Here is a 20622-nt window from a genome sequence, read left to right as displayed (position 1 = left end):
TAATCTTCTGTGAAAGAAATCTGAGCCCGGGAGGTCCTGCAGAGACCAAAGACCATGCATGAAGAAGACCTGGACCCCCTGCTCAGATGAGCCCTTAGGAAGCTCAGTCTCCATGTAGGTTCCCGAGTAAGGAGAGCAGGTCTGTCTCTGACATGAACTCGGTTGCCTGCTTTTTGATCACTTCCCCCTGGTGGGGGGCCTTTGCCAGGGCGCAGAGGAAGAGGAGGCAAGCAGTTCTAATGAGACTTGATAGGCTGGGGTCAGACAGTAGGGGAGGAAGTCTTCCCCTTTTTGAGAAATAGGGGAGGGAATAGAAAAAAAGAAAGAGGAAAGGAAGGTGGGACCAGGAGGAGAAAAGGGAGGAGGCTACAATTAGGATGTAAAGTGAATAAATTATTTTAAAAAATTAAATAAAAACTTTTGTGAAAGGAAGATGTTGGCAATTTAATGGTCTTTCGTGTTTATTGAAGAAATTGGGGACAGGGACTCTTATTGAGTACGTGATGTTTGTGCTTGAGTCTTGAGGAATACTGAAAACTAATTTAATTTTTATATTAGAATTTTTGTGTGACATGTGCCTTGAATTTAAAAGAAATTCTTTATGCATTTGACTCGGCAGGTCATAAAACAGGCTTTAAAAACAGATGTCTCCTTTTAGATTCTTAGCTAGACACTGGAATTCTACCCTTTTGTTGTTGTTGTTTTGATATTTTGAGACAGGGTTTCTTTGGGTAGACCTGACTGTCCTGGACTTGCTTTGTAGATCAGGCTAGCCTCTAACTCACTGAGATCCGTCTGCCTCTGCCTCCCCCAGTGCTGGGATTACAGGCATGCGCTACTGTGCCCAGCTCAGGATTTTACTTCTTTTCCGTTAAAGAGAAGGCTATGCTCAACATTAGAGAGCATAGATTGTGGGGATCTTTAGAACTGCTGGTTTGAGGTCCAGACAGTTTACCTTTCTCTCTCAGTTTCACTACTTATTATAATCCACACTTTGTCAGGTTGCATAACCTTGTTGGCAAATGCTACAGATCTCAAAAATACTGTGGGGACTGAAAATCACCAAGTTGGGTTCCTCATTCCTGGTAACGTTTAATAGACAGTAACAAGTCATTCATCCTGTGCAGGCAAAAAATCCATTAAAAATGGATAAATTCTAGAAATGGTTTCAAAAACATATTGGACATCACCAGAAGCAGCAAGGACCAGGTAAACTAATGTTGAAGTTGGAAGAACCCTTTTCAGGGAGTTGAAGTTACCCCGTTCTCTCTTAGGGGTATCTGCTGAGGTTGAGCCTGTGTTCGAGGCCAGGCTTGCTGTAGGCAGAGGGTCTACACTGAAGACACTTGAGAATAATAGCACCTGCTGCCATGTGCTGGTTTATGATCAGAAGTGTGCTCATGCCAGCATTCACAGGGTGGGTGGGGCCCTAAAAACGCAGATGGAGTATGTTGTGGCTTTATGTAGTGAGAAGGATAGCTTTTCGCGGAGAGCTAGTCCTGTGATGAGTGCAATGAGATAATTAAATCCCCTGTACACCTGTGTAAAAATTCCTCAAACATGGAGCAGATCTGTAGAGACCGTGAGTTCTGATTTTGCTGTTATCTCTCTCACACACACATATGACCTAGTTTTCAGAGATAGGGTCTTTATCCTGGAACTTGAGATCCTCCTGCCTCAGCCTCCTGAATGCTAGGACTATAGGTGTATTGATAAATTAACATTAGGATCACCCAGGCTTTTGGTATTGTATCCAAGAAATAATTGCTAAATGCATGTCATGAATTTTTCGTAGGGCTTTTATGATTTTAGCTCTTGTAGTGAGGTCTTTAATGTATCACGAGTTAGTTTTTATATATGATCTAAAGATCCGACTTCATTTTTGAGCTGTTTTCTCCAGCATAATTTTTAATATTGCTATAATAATTTATTTACTCAGTTACTTATTTATAGACATTTGTATTATCTTCTTTTTTTTTTAACTTTGGTTCTTTAAAAAGATGATTTTGGAGCTGGAGAGATGGCTCAGAGATTAAGAGCACTTGCTGGTCTACTAAGGACCAGGGTTCAATCTTAGCATCAGTATGGCAGCTCACAACTGTCTGTAGCTACAGTTTCAGGGGATCTGATGCCCTCTTCTGAGGGCATCTGACCTCTGAGGGCACTCACTACTCATATGGTGCACAGACGTATGTGGACAATACACCCATACACATAAAATGAGATAAAAGAAAAATTAAAAAAAAATCATTAATTGGATACACGGTATTGGGTTAAGTATGTAATGTACTTTAAATATATTGCTCTCAATACTTTCTTTTCTCAATTTTCCTTCTCCCAGTGGGCCCCTTATTCCTTTAAGTAGGTTTTAGTGGTTCTTTTTTTTGAGATTGTCTATTGTCTTTCACAAGTTTATGTATATATATATATGTGTGTGTGTGTGTGTGTGTGTGTGTGTGTGTGTGTGTGTAGCCTGCTATGCTTAATTAGGGTCATTTGCATGAGGGTAGGAGGTTATTTACTAGATCCAGAACAACTTTCCATCAGCTACATCTCTGAGGAATATGAGTTTCACTCTCCTAACAGCAATTATGTGTAGATAGCTCCCCAGGGAGCTATTATCTAGGAAGGGTATTTCCATTCAAACTATTTTTCTTTTTTTTTAAAAAAATTATTTTAAAATTAGCTCACAAAGTAAGTATTTCCACCTGCCCTCATCATTGAAATAAATGTCAGTTTGAATATACACACTTCCAAATTTGAACTAGGTTTCACATATGAGAAAGAGCATTAAGCATTTATCCTATACAGTTTTTATTTCTACTTTCATGTCTCACATACAGTGTTTTATGTATCTATATAAAGTCTAGACACCACAAATGGGAGATAACATGATTACCTTTATGTTATGGTATAATATGGTATGATATGAAATGATATGATAATAAGATTAGTCTTAATTTAATCTGATTTCTTCTAGCTGTATCCATGAACACTTAGACAGGTCACTTATAACTCTAGCCTTTGTCATAGTTGAGGTTTTATTGTTGTGAAGAGACATCACGACCACAGCAACTCTTATAAAGGAAAACATTTAACTGGGGGCTGACTTGTAGTTTCAGAGGTTCAGTTCATTATCATCATGGTGGGAAGCATGGCGGCATCCAGGCAGACATGGCGCTGGAGAAGGAGCTGAGAGTTCTATATCTGGATCTGCAGGCAGCAGGGAGGAGACTGTGTGCCACATTGAGCATAGGAGACCTCAAAGCCCCACCTCCAAGGGGACGCACTTCCTCCAACAAGGCCACACCTACCCCGACAAGGCCACACCTCCTAATAGTGCCACTCCTTAGGGCCAAGCATTCAAACACAGAAATCTATGGGTGGGGGCAGGGGGGCATTCCTATTTAAACCATCACAGTCTTTCTTTCATGCTTTCATGGAGCCTAGAGTCTATTCAGAGGTAAAAATGCAGAATCACTTAATGTCCTTGCCTGAGCATATATCAGACAAGGCGTTTGCACAATGTCCTAATTCTCTAGTATATGTAGGTGTTTGTCAATGTCTTGATTTACTAAGGAAATCATCCTGATTGTCCTCTCGAGTTCTCAAGCAAGGAAATACTATGCAGCAATAAAAGGGTGGCCTATGTAATGCCACAGACAAATCTCACAGACGTCATTTATAGTTAGGGAAGTCACATACACGAGGACACACTGTATTATTCTGTTCATATGCAACAAAGAACAGAGAATAAAAATAGTAGTTACGTCTCGGGACTGACGAGATTGGCTGGGAAGGAACATAAAGAAATCCCTGGATGCTGGAACTATTTTTAACCCCAGTATAGACGGTGGCTACAGAAACGCTTGAGCAGACACTGGTGCAGCATACCCTGTTGAGCGCAGCAAGCAAGAGGCATGCCTCTTTAAGCATTCCTTCTAATGAGGAAGAGGTAATTGACAAAGAACTTTAGTAGTGCATTGGGACTGTGTTGACTGTGGACACAGGAAGTCCAGGGATGAGGAGTCAATGGCTCAGCTGAGAACAGTAAAGCACTTGGTCAGGGGAAGGGGGTAAAAGGATTTCGGAGGAAGCAACAGTGTATTGGAACTCCAGGAATGGAGAGAGTGAGGCACGAATTAAGAACTAGTGAGGGTCTCAGTTGGTAAAGTGCATATACAGCATATGGGAAACTCTGGGTTTGATTCCAGTACCACGGAAGACAAGGTGTGGTGGCCCAGGCCTGAAATCTAGGTCATTCTAGGTTACCTGGTGAGTCCAGGCCAAAGGAAACAAATTAGTGTGGATAGGTAGAGGGGAACAGGTCAGCATAAAGCATGGAGGCTGTTGATGTCAGTAGGGAAATGCTTTTGATCACCACAGGGGAAAGAAGTGTTTCTAAGGACAAAGGGAGGCCCAATGGCCTGGTTTTAGTGAGGAAGGACTCAGGGTTAGACTGACATTTTTGGGAATGACTCTGGGAGGGGAACTAGGGAAGCCCTTGCCAAGGTGGTCCATGGTCAAGCCCAGTCTAAGGAAGAGGAGGGGAGCTGGGAGAAGCGTGCTGTAGCTAGAGGGTGATGATGGAAGTGAAGACCTTGGGTTTGCACTAGTGCTGGATGGAGAAGAGGGAGGGTTCTTCTCCACTTGCTTCCATTTCAACATGATTAGGTGCAATGGTCGGCTTTTTACCAACTTGACACAAACCTACCCACATTTGCTGGAGAGTAACCTCAGTGGAGAAAATACCTTCACCGGATTGCCTGGAGGTAAGTAAGCCTGTGAGGGTGTTTTCTTAATTAGTGAAGGCTATGGAAAGGTCCTGGTCTTTGGGCATGGTGCCAGCCCTGACCAGTTGTATAAAAAAGCAGGAGGAGAAAGCCAGTAAGCAGTATTCCCCCGTGGCCTCTCCCTCAGTTTCTGCACCGACAGCCCTTGATGGGTTGTACTCAGTGATGTGTAAGCCCAGTAGACTCTTTCTCTCCCTAACTGCCTTTGGTCACGGAATCTTTCTCACATCACTAGAAACCCTAAGTAACACAATTAGGGAAGGCCCTCGGCTGCAGACTCTGCAGAAGGCCAGGCAGCGCTGGTGTTTGTTTGTTTGTTTTCATTTGCACTTTGAATTTCCAGGGTGATTTTGTTGCCCTTTACTTCCTTCTAGAAGGAGCCCTATGCTTCTGGAAGAAGTCTTTGCAGGCTGGCTGCATTGTGGTTGTGTGCCAGCTATGAACACGAGTTGTGTGTGTGTATGTGTGTGTGTGTGTGGCGGGGGGGGGCAGACTGGAAAGAGGGAAACAGCTAGAGCCTTTCTCCAATATATCAAACCCTCCAAGTTTTCCTCATTTCCCTCTGGACCCTTCGCTGGCCAAAGCAAGCTCCCCTTTTTCAGTTCCAAAGTAGTTACCAAGGCCAGAGCAATTTCTCAACATCCATCAACTCAGGTAGTTTGGAAATGGATCCCTTGCCCAAGAACCTTGTCCTCTGACATATCCTGTCTGGAGTTGGGGATGGAGCTTGGAGCCTTATGTGTCTTGTCGCCTTAGGTGGAAGGGTGGAGAGAGCAAGATATTTATAGTCTGTTGGGATCAAACCTAATGGAATAAGAAGCTGTGTCCATCTGCAAATCCAAAAAGCCGAGGGCGGGACTGGGGAGTGGGCGCTGGCTCCACTCCAACCTATCCTGTACTCCTCTCCTTGGATTGGAAAGGGGGTTAGTGGCGAAGAGCTTTCCGCAGTGAATACGGTTTGTGCCTGGGCTAGGTTCAAGCGGATCCAGCTGAATAGACTCAGGAGCCTCAGGAGAGCTGGGGTGCTGCGGGGGGGGCTGGGAGCGCTCTGCACAGAGGCGGGTGGCAGCAGCGGCGGCGACGAGGGCGCGGCGGTGCAGGTGTGCCCCGGGGAGAGAGCCTGCCGGGGGCTGGGATCGGCAGGGCGCCGCGTTAGCCGGAGCTGCCCAGGCGGACTCTGCGGGGCTGCTGCCCGGCTCGCTGCAGATTTTCCCACCCAGGTAGGGGACGGCGAACCTCGCTGTGCGTGGGCAGACCCAGGCTCCCAGGCCTAGCCGGCTGAGACCCACACCGGGACGGCTGGGTGCGGCTGACGGGAAGAGCCTCAGAGGACCGCAGAGTTGGAAAGCAGCGCACTTGCTGCCGCCCCGGGCTGCGCGCTCCTTCGGACGTGGCCTTCCCCAGGACCGGGAGCGAAAGCGCGTGAACTGTCGGCGGGCGCGGTAAATAGTTTCCCAACTTGGGCTACTGACATTTACAGCTGCTTGCTACACGCTTCCTGGGCGCCCCTTTAGTTTCAACCTTACTCCCCGCAGAAACGGTTTGTTCCCAAAGAACAGATTAAACACATGCCCACACCTGCTGGCTCTGGACCGGGGTTTGGGAGTGTGTGCTTCTCTGCGTGGAGGGCGCCCTCCGCGGGCGTGGGAGCCGTTTCTTAGGGACTCGGGATTTGTTTATGGATGGGTTTTAGCGCAAGGAGAAGAACACGATCTGTTTTGCAGGGACGGGTGAGCAAATGCGGTTAGCTAGGGAGGAGCTAGGCGCTGCTGTTCCTTCAGCAGACGGGTGGTAGACCTGTCATCTGTCGGGGTGCAGCAGAGCGGCCGCCCGAACGCGAACGCTTTTCTCTTCTATCCTGAAATCGCAGATGCAAACAGGCTACGTTGAAAGGTAACTTAAAGTCGCTGTGTTGGGGAAGGTAGGGCGGGGCGCTGGGGGAAGGCTCGCCCTCGCCGGTTCCTAAGCCTGTTTGGGAGGTGAATGTGGGTGGCTCCGGGCCTCGCGGAGGGGCAGGTGAGGCGTGAGAGGTGTGGGGACCGTGGGGAACTAGACATCGCAGCCAGCTCCGCGGTGGTCTCTTCTGAGCTTTCGCCGCCTGCCCTGTGCGGAAGGGGCGACTTTCTCTGCTCGCTAGAGGATGCGGTGAGGCACACGCTGAGTCAGCAAATACCTACCAGTCACTATGTGTGTCAGAGGTGGGACTGATCCTTAGGCGTGAAAAGGGGATGGAAACAAAATCCTAACACCGCACACGCTCACACCTGGTGGGGGACAAACACCTGTAGTCAGGAGGTGTGACCAATTCGGAGATGGTGGTGCGAAAATCAGTGGGTGGTTGAGGAGAGGAGAAAAGAATTCTTTTAAAACAAAGCCCTCTCCCCCGTTCCCCCCCCCCCATGCTGCTTAGCAGAGATTGGGTTTGTTTCTTGGTCCATTGGTCTTGAATGACCTGTAATCCTCCCCCACCCCATCTCCATCACTGCTGATGGGAAGGCAGAGCTGATGTTTGTAGAGCAAGACTAGTGCCAACTAGGCATTCTTGAAGGTGGCACTGAGGGCGAAGCCCACCAATGCGGGTCGGGCTCCCGACTTTTATTCTTTTAGTAAGTATTTTCCCTAACTTCAGGACTATAGCGTTTCACAAAGGCGAGGACTCTGGAAAATTCTAAGGTAGTTTCACAGCAGATCAACTGCTTTCCTCTTTTTTTTTTTTCCCCTCCCCTGGTTGTTCATGTCCCAGTATCGACAACTCTGACCCAGTTTGTCCCCCATGGTGGAACAAAGGAACGCTAACGTTGTTGCCACAGGTGTACTCTGGGAGAGGAACATAAATGTTCCTAAGGGTTGATTCTTCTGGGACAAAAAGTGAACAATGACAGAAAGAAGTGCTCGAGGGTTATACCTGTTGCCAGAGGTGTGGCTTACATGCATTTTGTAACTGAAACCACCAGGAGATGTTTGGCACACTGTGGGTAGCGTGGCCTTGGCTACTCAGAGAGAGCTGGTGTTGGCCTTAGTATCTTGGCCTTTCTTTGAGCTTTGATTTCTTGAGCTGTAGAATGGAAGCAATGGCGCCGGTCATGATAACTGTTAAACGGCCATATCATATATTAATCGTCTGGCATAAATTCACTAAGAAATGAAAGTTTGTTCATTGAGTTGCTACCACATGCCAGACATTTCTGTCTATGTGGGGAATAAAAAATTAAGTAAAGTATGTATGTGTGTGTGTGTGTGTGAGAGAGAGAGAGAGAGAGAGAGAGGGAGAGAGAGAGAGAGATAGAGTGAGAGAGAATAGGTAAATATATAGCATATTAGCCCAGGAGCTACTGTTATGAAGAAAAATAAAGTAAAGTAAGAAGCATGAAGCATGAGTATTACTCCAAGGGTTTGGAGTAGGTTTAGTATCTATCTATCTATCTATCTATCTATCTATCATCTTAGTAATCTTAGTTATTAGCATAACTAAGATCACGTATCTATTTGCCTCTCTATTATCATTATCTATTTACCTATCTAGGTCTATCATCTATCTATTATCTATCTATCATCCATCTATCTGTATCTATCATCTACCTATCAATCAACTGTCTATCTATCCTCTTACCTATCTATCTCTACCTTTCTATGTGGTCATGGATATCTTTGATAAGAAGAGCATTCAACCAACTCTGGGGAAAGTGAGGGATGAAGCAGGCAGTGTGAGCAGAGTAAAGGAACCCACAAAAGCCCGAGACAAGAGACAAACATGTTCACCAGAGAACAGGAGAGAGATCCAGGAAGCCGAGTTGCGTGAATGAGGGGGATGGTGGTGGAAACTGACTGAGGATAACATGACAAAGTCATTGTTGTCTTGTTTATATATTTGTCACTGAGTTTTTTTTGTTGTTGTTGTTGTTGTTGTTTAAGGGCTTGGCTGAGTTCCTAAGCAACATGTTTAGAAAAGATTATTTGGTAGGAAGTGGTAGCTGGACCATTCAAAACATGATCTAATGCAGCAAAGCAGGAGGGATACATCTCTGCAAGGCAAGCAGGGACTGAGGAGATGGTTTGATGGCTCCGAGTCCTGTCACCCAGATGGAGGGCTGTGTTTGCATTTGCTTCTCTTCCAAACGAACCAGAGTCACCTTTAGTGGGCAGTCCAGCAGGTGTTGTCCTTGCTAGCCTATGTTCTTTTTTCTTTGGCAAGAATTTCTGTGATCGAATTAGATCAGGATCATCTGGAAATATACTGACCTTCAGTGCACTGTGGAGTGCATTTACATATGGCTGGATGGTGAATTTGTTTGGGGCTTCCATCCAGAAGTTTAATATAAAGATCACAGCTTGCTGCTTTGCCCTTTGGAGAAAGCAGCGTTTGGGGATCTGAGGGCTCCATCAGCTCTCTGTGGTACAGTAAGCCTACTGCAGTGTTCCATGAGCAAAATGGGGGGGGGGTTGACGGCTGAGAACCTTGTCAAAGCATCTGTGAAATAGGATGTGGGGAGGCTGGGTCAAGGTCAGGGTGACTGGCTGGCCATCATCCAATTCGTCTCAGGAGAGAACATTTACTTCTGTGCATTTTCCCAATCCAAGGTCTGGCTCTTAGTCATACTCTTTGGTCTCAGAAACCTGATCTGTCTCTCTGGGCTATGTCAGAGTGGCTTTATTCATCTGCATGCCACAGTATTGATCCTCAGTGGCTGAGACACTGTGTTTGATAGCTAGTGTATATGAGCCCTGAAGAGCCGCCATTATGACATTCAAGCTATAAGGAGCAAAGCTGCTTAGTTAACCACCTAAAGGACAGGTCACACACGTTAGGGCTTGTCTTATGAGACTACAGAATAAACCACCCTCAAACACAGTGACCTTGAACAACCATTGTTTATTATTTTCTCCCATGTGTATGGAGTGGCTGAGAGACCTTCAGAGCTGAGCTGTGTTTGGCTGATCTCTGCTGTGCCTGTTCATGTGACTTGGCTTTGTTGATGGGGAGTCTGAAAAAAAAATGGCTGCTTTGGGATGACCTGAGCTGGGATGACTTGGCTCTGACCATTGCTGTCCCTCATCTTTTCTCAGTATAGCTGGACATGTTCACATGTCAAAGGCAGAGAGCCAAGAGAGAGCGGAAGTTTGTGGGCTGAGGATGTAGCTGAGCTGGTAGAGTGTTTTTGCCTCGCTTGCACAGATTCACGGATTTTTATCTCTATTGCCATATAAACTGGGCATGGCGATAAATGTCTGAAATGTCAGCAGTTGAGAATAGAGGCAGGATATCAGAAGAACAAGCTCATCCTTCACTACATAGTAAATTTAAGGTCAACCTCAACTATATGGACTGTTGCCTGGAAAAATAGAAGAGAAAAAGAAGGAGGAGGAGAAGAAAAGAAAGAAAGAAAAAAAAAGAGAGTGTGGTTTCTCCAAGTATATGCTTACAACTGACATAGCATCTTTGATCCTGTTTATTAGCAAAAGCAATATGACAAGGAAGCCAACATGAAGGTGTAAAGAAATAGATTCCACTTCTTTAGTTGATCTTAGCCCCAAATGCCAAGAAGCAATTAGATTCAGTATTACAAAGAGTAGGGTGCAGGGAGGGGAAAAATTTGAAATGCCTGGATCTTAATATGTAAAGTTCTCTTGTGCATGTAGGGAAGAAGGGTTCAACAGCCCCTTGCCCCTAGCTGAGGAGCTGTTGACTGTGGATAGGGAGAATCAAATTTTTTTAAGGGTGTGGTACCTGTAGGTCATCTGTGCGCTAGTGGATGGCCCTACCTTGGAAATGACATAGGCATTGGACATAAAATTGAACTTGATAGCTAGATAAAGACACACACACACACACACACACACACACATGAAAAAAGGAGGGAGGGAGAGAGAGAGAGAACATGAAGTTGGGATGGGTTGGGTATAGGTATTGGGACTGACAGGGAGGAGTCAGGAGTAAATGTGATCAAAATACATTGTATACATGGATGTAAGTCTCAAAGAATTATGATCAAGATACATTGTCAATATGATCAAGATACATTGTGTCCATGGATGTAAGTCTCAAAAATACATTAAAAACTAAGTTCCTGTGGCTAAATCTCCTTTCTCCATGGACCCAGCTTGGATGGATAATGCTTGTGGCTTTCCAATATGAGTGTTTTTTTTTCTTTATTAAATATTTATTGAGTGTTCTTTAATGCCAGACATGTCATAGGCAGGACATGCAGCAGTTAAGCATGGTGCAAGCTCTACCCCATGAAACATTCATTCTAGTTGGGGAGGCAAATCTATAAATACTGGTGCATATGTTTTAAGCAATTAAAGAAACAAGCAGGTAAAGGAGGAGAGAAATATTTGAATAGGGTTGGGAAGGTACTGCAAGTAAGGGCTGGGAATGAGGTAATTCATTGGACAGGTGTGAGGGAAACGAAAGAGTGAGCCACTAAAGACCTTTCAAACAGAGTAAACAAATGCAATGGTCCTGAGGCAACAAGGTGTTGGCACGTTTCAGGAAGGGGAAGTAGTCCTCTGTAGAAAAAAACCAGAGGAGAGCTAGTGAGCAGAATAGGTAACTCGATCAGGAGTGTACCATGAAGCCAGAGAATCCAGGGCTTCCAGTGGACTTGGACTTTTGGTGAGATAGGAAGTCCGTGAGGAATTCTGAGCCCAGTCTGCCTTTTTGTGATTTATGGTTCAGAGGGATTGCTTGAGCTTTAGAGCTTAGACTAAGGAAGTCAGTCAGGGTTCTACCTCCACCATCTAGGTAAGAGATGATAGAGGTCTGGCTCAGATGGGAGGTGGCTGTGATGGGAGAAGCAACCAAAGTCTGCATAGTATTTGGTGGTAGAGAAGACAAGATTTGTAATGACCTAAACTTTGAGCACAAGAAAAGATGATTCATTATTTTGAGGTTGAAGGACAGGATAGATTATCCATTATTGCTGTTGAAGATGAATCGCTGGATAGCCAATGGAGAGGTTAAGTTCATAGATGTATTAAGAGTTCAGGGAAGAAACCCAGGAGGGAGACTTAATAACAACATCAAGGTCTTTATTTGTCCCTTCAATGAGCCAAGTCACTGCTGTGTGGCCAGAGTCCAGATTCCTGCCAGTGTGTGCTCAGGGACTATCTGCAAGATAAATGAATGAAACAGTTTCACTAGAAATGATTGTAAATGCTTGTTCTGGTAGACCTTGAAGTATAACTTCCTGAAGAAATTTCCTTTCTTTTCAAGGTCTCATGGGAGACTTACTGTAGATCTTGGGGAATGAAAACAGGCTTTAAATGCGAAGGTTCCAATTGCTTATGTCTTATAGAAAGCAACACAGGGCAACAAAACAGGAAAGAGAAACACGTGGAAACCAAAAAATAGCTCAGACTTACAAAAAAAGGAGAAAAGATCCTCCAGGGAGAAGTGGCTAAAATTCAGGGGTGTGATGTTCTTGGATTATTATTGCACTGCTTTTAATTTGAGATGAAGCAGAAGCAGCAAGAAATAATTTTGGAAGGGGGAGAAAGTTATTTAAATCAACTTATGCTGAGTGAAAGCATGCCGCCAGCTTGCTTGAAAAATCCCTCTTTATAAAGTATCTTGCATAATGTGTTTCTGTTTATAAAAGGAGAGACATAGGCAGTGATCTTATTGGAAAATGAGAAGGTTGGAAGGGCTTTCATCTCAGGCTAGGTGATGCTCAATGACTCCTCAGAGAGTGGCTGATTTGGGGTGAGCATGAGTTTTGTTTGTAATATCTGGGGAGGGAGGGCTGGATAAGAAAAAGCAGGTTCTGTAATTGAAAGTGTGTGCGTGTGTATGTGTGTGTGTGTGTGTGTGAGAGAGAGAGAGAGAGAGAGAGAGAGAAGGAGGGAGAGGGAGGGAGAGAGAAGGAGGAAGGGAGGAAGAGAATGGTGAAGAAAAATGGAAACATGCTATGATATTGTTTCAGTTTATGTGAGACTAATAGCCATTACTATCTAAAACAGAGTACCCGTAGTTACTCTAAGAGACCTTCAAGGAGGTTGAGGTTCCCTCAGAAAGGAAGGATGAGGATGACCTTCATCTGCTATTCCAGTTACTCAGTTCTGGATTCCATCTTTCCCATTGTATGCGGTTCTGCTCCAGCTACGTATGTTCTCATGATCTTAGGATGTAGAGGTTGGGGATCTCAATATGTAAAGGTGTTGTGGTCTGTGACCTGAGGTTGGAAGGTTGCCTGAACGGGGGAATTCCATCTACACAGCCATGGAAAGTCATTATTCATGCTGAGGTGAGAATTTTGGTAATGTGGTTGTTGGGGTCATCCATTCTCTTGCCAGTAACCTCTCCCCCATGCTTCTGTGTGTAAGCCTAATAAACTCATGGGTTCATCAAGCTCAACTTGGGAGTCCTGGGGGGGTTGTTGGACTTTGTTTACACCTCTAGGAAAAATTCTAGAGCACCCCCAAAGGTTCATGTGCTGGAGATTTGCTCACTGGCATGATAGAAATGAGGTGCTGGAGCCTTTAAGAGGCGGAGCTTATGTAAGGTAATTAGCGCATAAGGCCATTGTCCTCCAAAGGCATTAATGTTGACTTTATGGAGCGACTTAGCTCTCATAGCAGCAGGCTGTATAGACAGGGCCATTTTCACATGTCTGTTTTTTGCTTTTCTGAGATATTGGGGTTCACAAATGGTGTCATTCAGTCATAGACTTTAGGCCCCCCAAACTGCATGCCAAGTCAGTAGGCTTTTCATAAAGTTTCCTGCCCCAGGTATTTTGTTATAGCTTCCCCAGGCCTGGTGGTTCCCTCAGCATCTTCCTCTGAATGTTTTAACATTCTGGGCCTCTCCTGACTATGGACCAGAGTCCAGGCCCAGTGAAAGCTATTCCTGTTGTCACCCCTGCTTTGCCTGAGGCCTCTGCTTTATTGGCAGTCACAGAAGCTGACATTTGCCTGATCTGGGGTTTAGCAGATGGCACTGACGTGGGGAGTCCTGCTGGAATATGGCACAGGTCTGAAGGAGAAGAAAAAGTGGTATGTTCTGGGCAGAGGTCTGGGCTGGGAGATGGGTTGGAGAGGTCACAACAATGTCAGGAGCTCCTGGTTTTGACCCTGGAGGGCTAAGGGCATATTGCACTATCCCTGTGGTGAATAAAAAAAAATAATAAAACAATACAAAACAAAAGAAAACCAGCTTACATATTGCCCCTTAAATAGCCACAGATTAAATGCATATCTATCTATCTATCTATCTATCTATCTATCTATCTATCTACCATCATCTATCTATTTATGTATACAATCTCTTATTCTACAGCTCAGCCAGGTCTCAAATTTGTGATTTCCTGCCATAGCTTCCTTAGTGTTAGGATTACAGGTGCATGTTACGATGCTTGGATTTATCCCTTCCCTCTTCTCCCATCGCTTTTCTTCCCCTCTTCTCTGCTCTCCCCTGTCCTCCTCTCCTCCTCTTTTCTCTCCTCTCCTCCCCTCCTCTTCTCTTCCCCTCCTCTCTCTTACCTTCTCTTCTTTTTTTCCTTCCCTTCCCTTCCCCTCTTCTATTCTTGAAAGGTACAGACATCGAGCTTTAAGGAAAGGGAATCGATATGAAGGTAACAGTAGCAGAGAGCAACAGATGACAGACTCCAGTAGAATCAGGAAGAACTAGCCAAGAGTCAGAGCTGTGTGAAGACAGGGCAGGGTGCTGAGGCTAGTTCTGTCTGTCTGTATGATGGATGGATGTTCTTTTTGTCTATCACTAGAGCTACACACGCTTTAGCAGAGAGACTGTGAGGAACACAGAGTGTTCATGGCCTCCTGCTTTTGCAGGGGCACTGCAGAGGACTGTCTGGGGTCAGGTGGTCTTGTCAGATCTCCCAGCTTCATCTGTGTCGCTCTCAATTTGGTTTCCTGTTTCTTCCAGCCCATTTCCTGTATACAAGGAAGCCCCTTCAGTCAGTTTTGGATTTTTGTTAGTTCTTGGATTCCTGAGCCAATTCTGTGTGTGTGTGTGTGTGTGGCATGTGGTGTGTGTGCCCATATATATGTGTGTGTATATGTGAGTATATATGTGTGTATGAGTGTGTTCATTTTTATATGTGTGTGAGATATTTAAGACTCAGGGCTCCAGGTACAGTCTGCATAGGTTCCTGTCTAGGCTCTGCTTCTTACTCATATTAGACTTGTATGAGTCATAGGACAGCCCTGTGCCTCAGTTTCCCAATTGGGAAAACAGAAGTGATGGCGGACTTACCTACTTTGTAGAGCATGGGGAAGAAGACATGGCTTCATTTGCATAGAGGCCTAGGACAAGCCTTACCTCCTCATGAGTGCACACAAAGGACTGTCCCTGGACGCTCCTCGGGGTTTCCAAGTCATCATGGAGTGTATCAAGCAGGAGAGAACTCGAGGACCACTGTGCCATGCAGAGATGATAACTGTCCTATCCCTCAAAATGGCCTCTTGAATGCTTGGCATCCCAGCCACAGGCTTTGGCTGTGTGTGACCTGAACGGATCAGGAGTTTGATTAGGCCATGATCATAGGAAGCCATCCAGAGAAGAAGCAATAGCCCTGAAAAGTATAGTAGGTCACTCGGTGAGCCTTTAAGTTGTTAAGCAACACAGAGCCTGCAGTTCCATAAACAAAAAAATTTTTTTTGCAAGCTTATGGCAACACGCTGCAAAAGATCTAGAATGTTTCTTAGTCACACAGAAAATTAAAAAAAAAAAAGCTATGTCTGGGGATGACTTAGGCTTGTCCGTTCTTTAGGAATGCTTTAAATTTAAATAAGTACTGAGTGAGAAGCTAGGGAGGTGGCTCAACAGTTAAGAACACTGTCTCCTGTTCCAGAGGACCCAGGTTCAGTTCCCAGCACCCACATGGCAGCTCACAGCTGTCTATAACTCCAGTTCCAGGGTCTTTCTAGTTATTTCATCAGTATGTATACCTTTCTGAGGGACTAGGATCCAACATCTCCCCTTTTTTTCCTTCTATTGTTCTGAACTTCTGAAAAATGTCGGGAATGTCCTAGAATTTCCTATCATTTTGAAACCAAGAGGCTTTCCCTGATCCAGGCTACATAACCTCATGTAAGATGTTCAAGTGCTCGGTGACAATTTCCTCACCCGTGGACCGGTCATTGTAAGATCTGCTTCCTGGGCTTGCGGCAGAGCCCTGAAGGACGATGATGGTGTGAGGCACCAAGCAGGGTACACAGCTTACACAGGAGCATCCCCGTTGGTCTGAGGGCTGAGACTGTCATCTTGGCTGCTGTTGTAGCTAAGGTATCTAGGGTGGTTGCCGGCACATGGGGTATGTATGCTTTATTTAGTTAATACTAAACAGAGATAACCTTGAACCTGTGGGTTTCAAAGGAGGACCAACAGATATTGGATTGGAGGACTTTGGAAGGCAGTGAGGAAACATGGAAAAGATCCTGACACTTAGACCCTGGTTAAACAATCTGTTTACTAATGGGCTAGAGAGAAAGAACATGAGAGAGGAGAAGGGAGTCTGAGAGAAGGTGGGGGCTTGTTCTCTCTCTCCTGTGTGCCTGGGGTTGCTCTATATTTGGATGGTGAATGTCTCAGCTGAGGTTAATCCTCTTTGTTCCAGTCATCAGCCAAGGGATTAACTGCCTTAAACTCAAAGCTTTGCTGGCCCGACAATGTGAGCTTTTGTGCTGCCAATGCCCGAGATTCAGGGGGTCAATTTCTGTTGACCTAACTCACAAGGCTCCTTTGTGGGTATTTTTGTCCTAGTTCCTTCATGATATGGAGAAAGAGACGGGTGGGTCCAAGAGAGGAGGTGATTTACTACTCCTGGTAGATTATGATCCAGAATTTCTGGCTTGAAACTCTCTACTTTGTAAGTGCTCTGGTCATCCACGAAGGAGTTAGGCCAAGTACCTTTGCTGAGAAAGCAAAACAGTGAACCTGTAGGAAGAGCCCTCACTGTGAGTTCTCTACCGTGTGCTTGCAAAGTCTCCCTGTGTCTGGACACTCCAGCCTGCTTCCTCCCAGCAGATGCACAAGGGACAGCCCTCACCATGATTTAGATTTAGATTCATACTCTGGGCTGAGAGAACCCTGCCTGGCCCAGTTGGGGTCCATGCCTAGACTCAAAGGCCCAAATAAAAAGCAAAAATTGCATGTGGTGAAGGCAGGAGGAGTTCCTCAAGGAAAACTGCGGGGTTGCCACCTAAGAAGAGAACATGGTTCACGGGCAGGCAAACCCCACAGATAGCCACTACACACTGAGCAGGCTTCCCCTGCTGAAATAAAGCTCATGGGACATTTGCTCACGGAAGAGCATCATCGTCTTCTAAAGTCTGGCTATTTCCCCAGCTCTCTTCTGTTCCTAAGGAGCTTGAGTTCTTACAACCGTCTTGCTTTCTGTAAGACTGCATTTAAAACAACTAAAATGCACAAAAGTCAGAGATGCAGATTTCCTCCTTAAATCACTTCATATTTATTCATTTATACATTTGTTTGTTTATTTGTTTAATTATTTATTCAGTTATTCAATTGATGTTTATTGCTGGGCTGTTGTTCCAGGTACTGGGGTTAGTGGTAGGCAAAGGAGACACGATGGCTGTTCTTAGGGTGTGTGTCATAGCTTAGTAATATATAGGGAATCTCCGTTTAGGTATTTAAAATCTGCACAATCATTCTTATACAGAATTTTTCATTCTGTTGTTCAGAACTGTGAGCTTGTTTATAACTCGGAGACCCATATGCTTGGTTAATACGTGTCAGGGTGCTAACCCCACTCAGCGGAAAATGTGCGTGTGCACCGCACTGACTTGCTGTGCTGGACAGAATGACTTTGCACCTTCTCCCTGTACACAGAGTCCATTGGCAACAGAAGAGCAAAACTCCACCCTGGGACCGTGCTGCCTGCAACCCTGTCCCCCTGAGGCTGAGAGAGTGGGTGGCCTTCGTTGGCGCTACTTCTGTTTGCAGGCTGTGAATGGGAGCTGGCACCGCAGGCTGCTTTGTTATTGTGTGGCGGTGTTTGAACGCGGGGCAGCATATTGCTTTGCTATTATCAAATTTATTTGTGTAATCCCAGCAGCTGGCAGTGGTATAATAATTTTCAAGTGAGAAAAAAAAAAAACAAAAACAAAAACAAAAAACAACCTTAGAGACATTTGCTCAGAGAGAATAAAAATAGGCAGAGAATGAGGCGTGTCACCTATGACAGGATTCACAATGACAGGATTGTTCTGTGGCTAGAATTCCAGTGGGGTTTCCCCTCCTCAAAGTGCAGAGAAGGGTCCTGTGTTCTGGAAGGGAAGCCTGTCTTGTCTTCTTTGCATGCACTGGCAAAGCTAGAAAAATGGCCTTAGCTCTTGGGATTTGGTCAGGCTGTTCCGAATAAAGAATCTGCAAGCAGCCTTGATATTGAACCCCAAATTATTGCCAGAGTACAGATGTAGGTATTAAAATGCCATCCATCTTTTGCCCTGTTTTGTTGTTGTTCTGTGATGGTAAAATATAGCGAGTGGCGTCTTCATGAATATGATGTCATTATTACCTAGTAGTGGGCATCCAGGAGGAATGCCAGAAGCCTGTATTGTCTTGGAGGTCTCTGGGGTGTTGCAGACCAACAATTCTTAGGGAGGTGCCCCATACCCAGCACTGGGATTTTTGTTCAATAGTCCATGGCTTCTGGGAGGAGAATTATTCATCTGTGCAGGGTGCCTCTCTTCAAACTCCTTTTTGTTAAATATGCTGTTAATTAGCTTGCAAAATAGCAGCTTTCCATATGGGTTTTCATGCATCCTTAGTTTTCGATAACTCTCTAAATATCTCTTTTCTCCCTTATTCCAATTTAAACCTTTCCAGCCCTCAAATACCTCTCCCTGTTCTTCCTTATCACATGTTCCCTGCTATCTCTCCTCCCCAAAGACCCCCATCTCATGGATTCTTTCTAGTTTTCTTGCCACTACAGGCAGTCCAAATTAAACATGCAAATCTGAATATTTGACCTGAAGATCTACATTTGAGAGCGAGCATGTGATTTTGTTTTGCCCAGTGTGCGTTACCTCACTTCATATTTTGCAGATACATATATTTTTTCCACAGATTTTATGCTTTTATTATTTATAGCTGCATAAATTTTCATTGTGTATGTATAAAACACATTTTCTTTTAAAAGACTTTTTATTGATTTTTTTTTGTGTGAATTTCACATCGGCAGCCTAATCCCCTTCTTTCCCCCTCCCTTCGTACCTACTCTCTACCCTTGCAACCCCTCCCACTTCAAAGAAAAATCTTGTGAAAGCTGTAGTGTGTGACAGTGTGTCCCACAGGAATACTCCTTTACTTGCCAATGTTTGTTGCATTGAAGTCATTGGTCTGGTTCAAGCCTCTGGCTCCTGCCGCACTATCAGTACTGGATCCTCACTGGGATTTCTCTTGGATATCCGGTTGTTGCCCTCTGTCATTGAGACCCTGCAACTTTGCATCCGTAGGATGGAGACTGTCATGCTCTCTGGCTGTTCATAGAAAAACACATTTTCTTTCTCCATTTGGGGTGGTTCTACGCAAACTAGAGCCACCTGAGAAGACAGAGCCTCAGTTGGCTGGTAGCATGTCCGTGAGAACATGCTATTGATTCACGCAGAGGTGCCCAGCCTAGTCTGGACAGTGGCATCTCTTGGCAAGTGGGCCTGGGTTGTATAGGAAGTCAAGATGAGCATGCCACGGGGAGGGAGCCAGTCAGCGACGCTCTTCTGTGGTCTCTGCTTCTGTTTATTCCTCCAGGTTCCTGCTTTGTACTTCTGCCTTGGCTCCCCTCAGTGATGAGCTGTGAAGTGTAAGATGAAGCAAGCCTTTCCTCCTCGTGTTGCTTTTCAGCAGTCTTTTATTATAGTGACAGAAAGCAAACTAGCACATTCATCTCTTGGTGGGTAGTTAGGCTGGTTCCATTTCCCTTCTGTGGTGAACAAAGCATCACCAAGGGTCTCTGTGGCAGGATACAGAGACACTTGACGTTGTTAGCCCCTGAGATCCATTAAGACTTCCTAAGAGATAGCAAAACTGGCCTTGGTGCCCCCGGGTCTCTGTAAGAATAGAGCTCTCAAGGGAAGGTAGGCTCGTTGGCAACTTCATCTATAGCAAGCGCTTGCTCAAGGATACAAATGCTTTGCTTTACAAAGCCAGGTGAAGGTCCCTATGACAGAGTCCCCCATGGACACTGCAGGTGCTTGTAGGAAGGGAGTCGGGACAATGACTTGTCCTTGAAAGCCTGCTGATCTGTGATACTGTAAGGATGAAATGACCATGCAAAAGAGGTCTTGGCATGTCCCCTGACTTTGGACCATCTGGAGGCGTAGAGTGTGTACATCTAGCTTGAAAATTGTTGTGGGCAGATGGCTTAAGGAAGAGCCTTTCCCTGCAGGGGAACATGGGTGATGGTGCTAAGGGAAGAATCAAACTGTTCCTGTTGGATTCAATGAGGGCTTGGAAAGATGCAAGGAAAAACCTGATGCTTAGGGTAGGAGCAGAAGCCCCAGGGATGCTTCAACAGCAGCTGAATCATAAAGAGGGACTTGTCTGACCTTAGATGAGAAGATCGTAGGCACTGAAGGGGGCCAGTGCAACATGGCCATAGGAAAACTGCCTATAGAAAAGCCATCGGCAGTAGAGAGCTAGTCTAAATAATCACAACTCCAGAAAGGGTCAGCTCCCTGTCACACTGGTGATTCTCATGGTTGCTGGTATGTTTCACTTAGCCTTCCAGTGTGAATGACATGCTCAATCTACCTCCTCTACCTCTGGCTTTTCTTTATGGCTCCATCCCTCCTCCCTTTAGCTCTGTGTGGAGCCTTACACTATTTTATATACGGGGTTAATGAGCTCTGT

At 45.2% G+C, this 20622-nt stretch overlaps 1 protein-coding gene across 9 annotated transcripts in view; it reads left to right on the top strand.

Moving 5' to 3' along the window:
- The first annotated feature begins 5641 nt into the window (after nt 1-5641).
- The window catches only part of Sv2b (synaptic vesicle glycoprotein 2B), a 169298-nt gene continuing 154317 nt past the window's right edge, over nt 5642-20622 (top strand). For 2 of the 9 annotated variants that reach the window (XM_021659027.2, XM_060367356.1), the window contains exon 1: nt 5646-6235. Coding sequence is in view for 2 of the 9 variants with exons in the window: in XM_060367363.1 (XP_060223346.1) it covers nt 12467-12495 (29 nt within the window). In the remaining 7 variants the exon portion in view is untranslated. Of the gene's footprint in view, nt 6236-6331; nt 6687-12451; nt 12496-20622 lie in introns of those variants that run through there. The other 7 variants (XM_060367358.1, XM_060367357.1, XM_060367367.1 and 4 more) reach the window with 6 other exon arrangements.

The sequence above is a fragment of the Meriones unguiculatus genome, chromosome 14 (assembly GCF_030254825.1).
Source record: "Meriones unguiculatus strain TT.TT164.6M chromosome 14, Bangor_MerUng_6.1, whole genome shotgun sequence".
In the NCBI taxonomy this organism is placed as follows: Eukaryota; Metazoa; Chordata; class Mammalia; order Rodentia; family Muridae; genus Meriones; species Meriones unguiculatus.
Note: the sequence above shows the minus strand (reverse complement) of the source record. Positions and strands in the feature narration are given on the sequence as shown.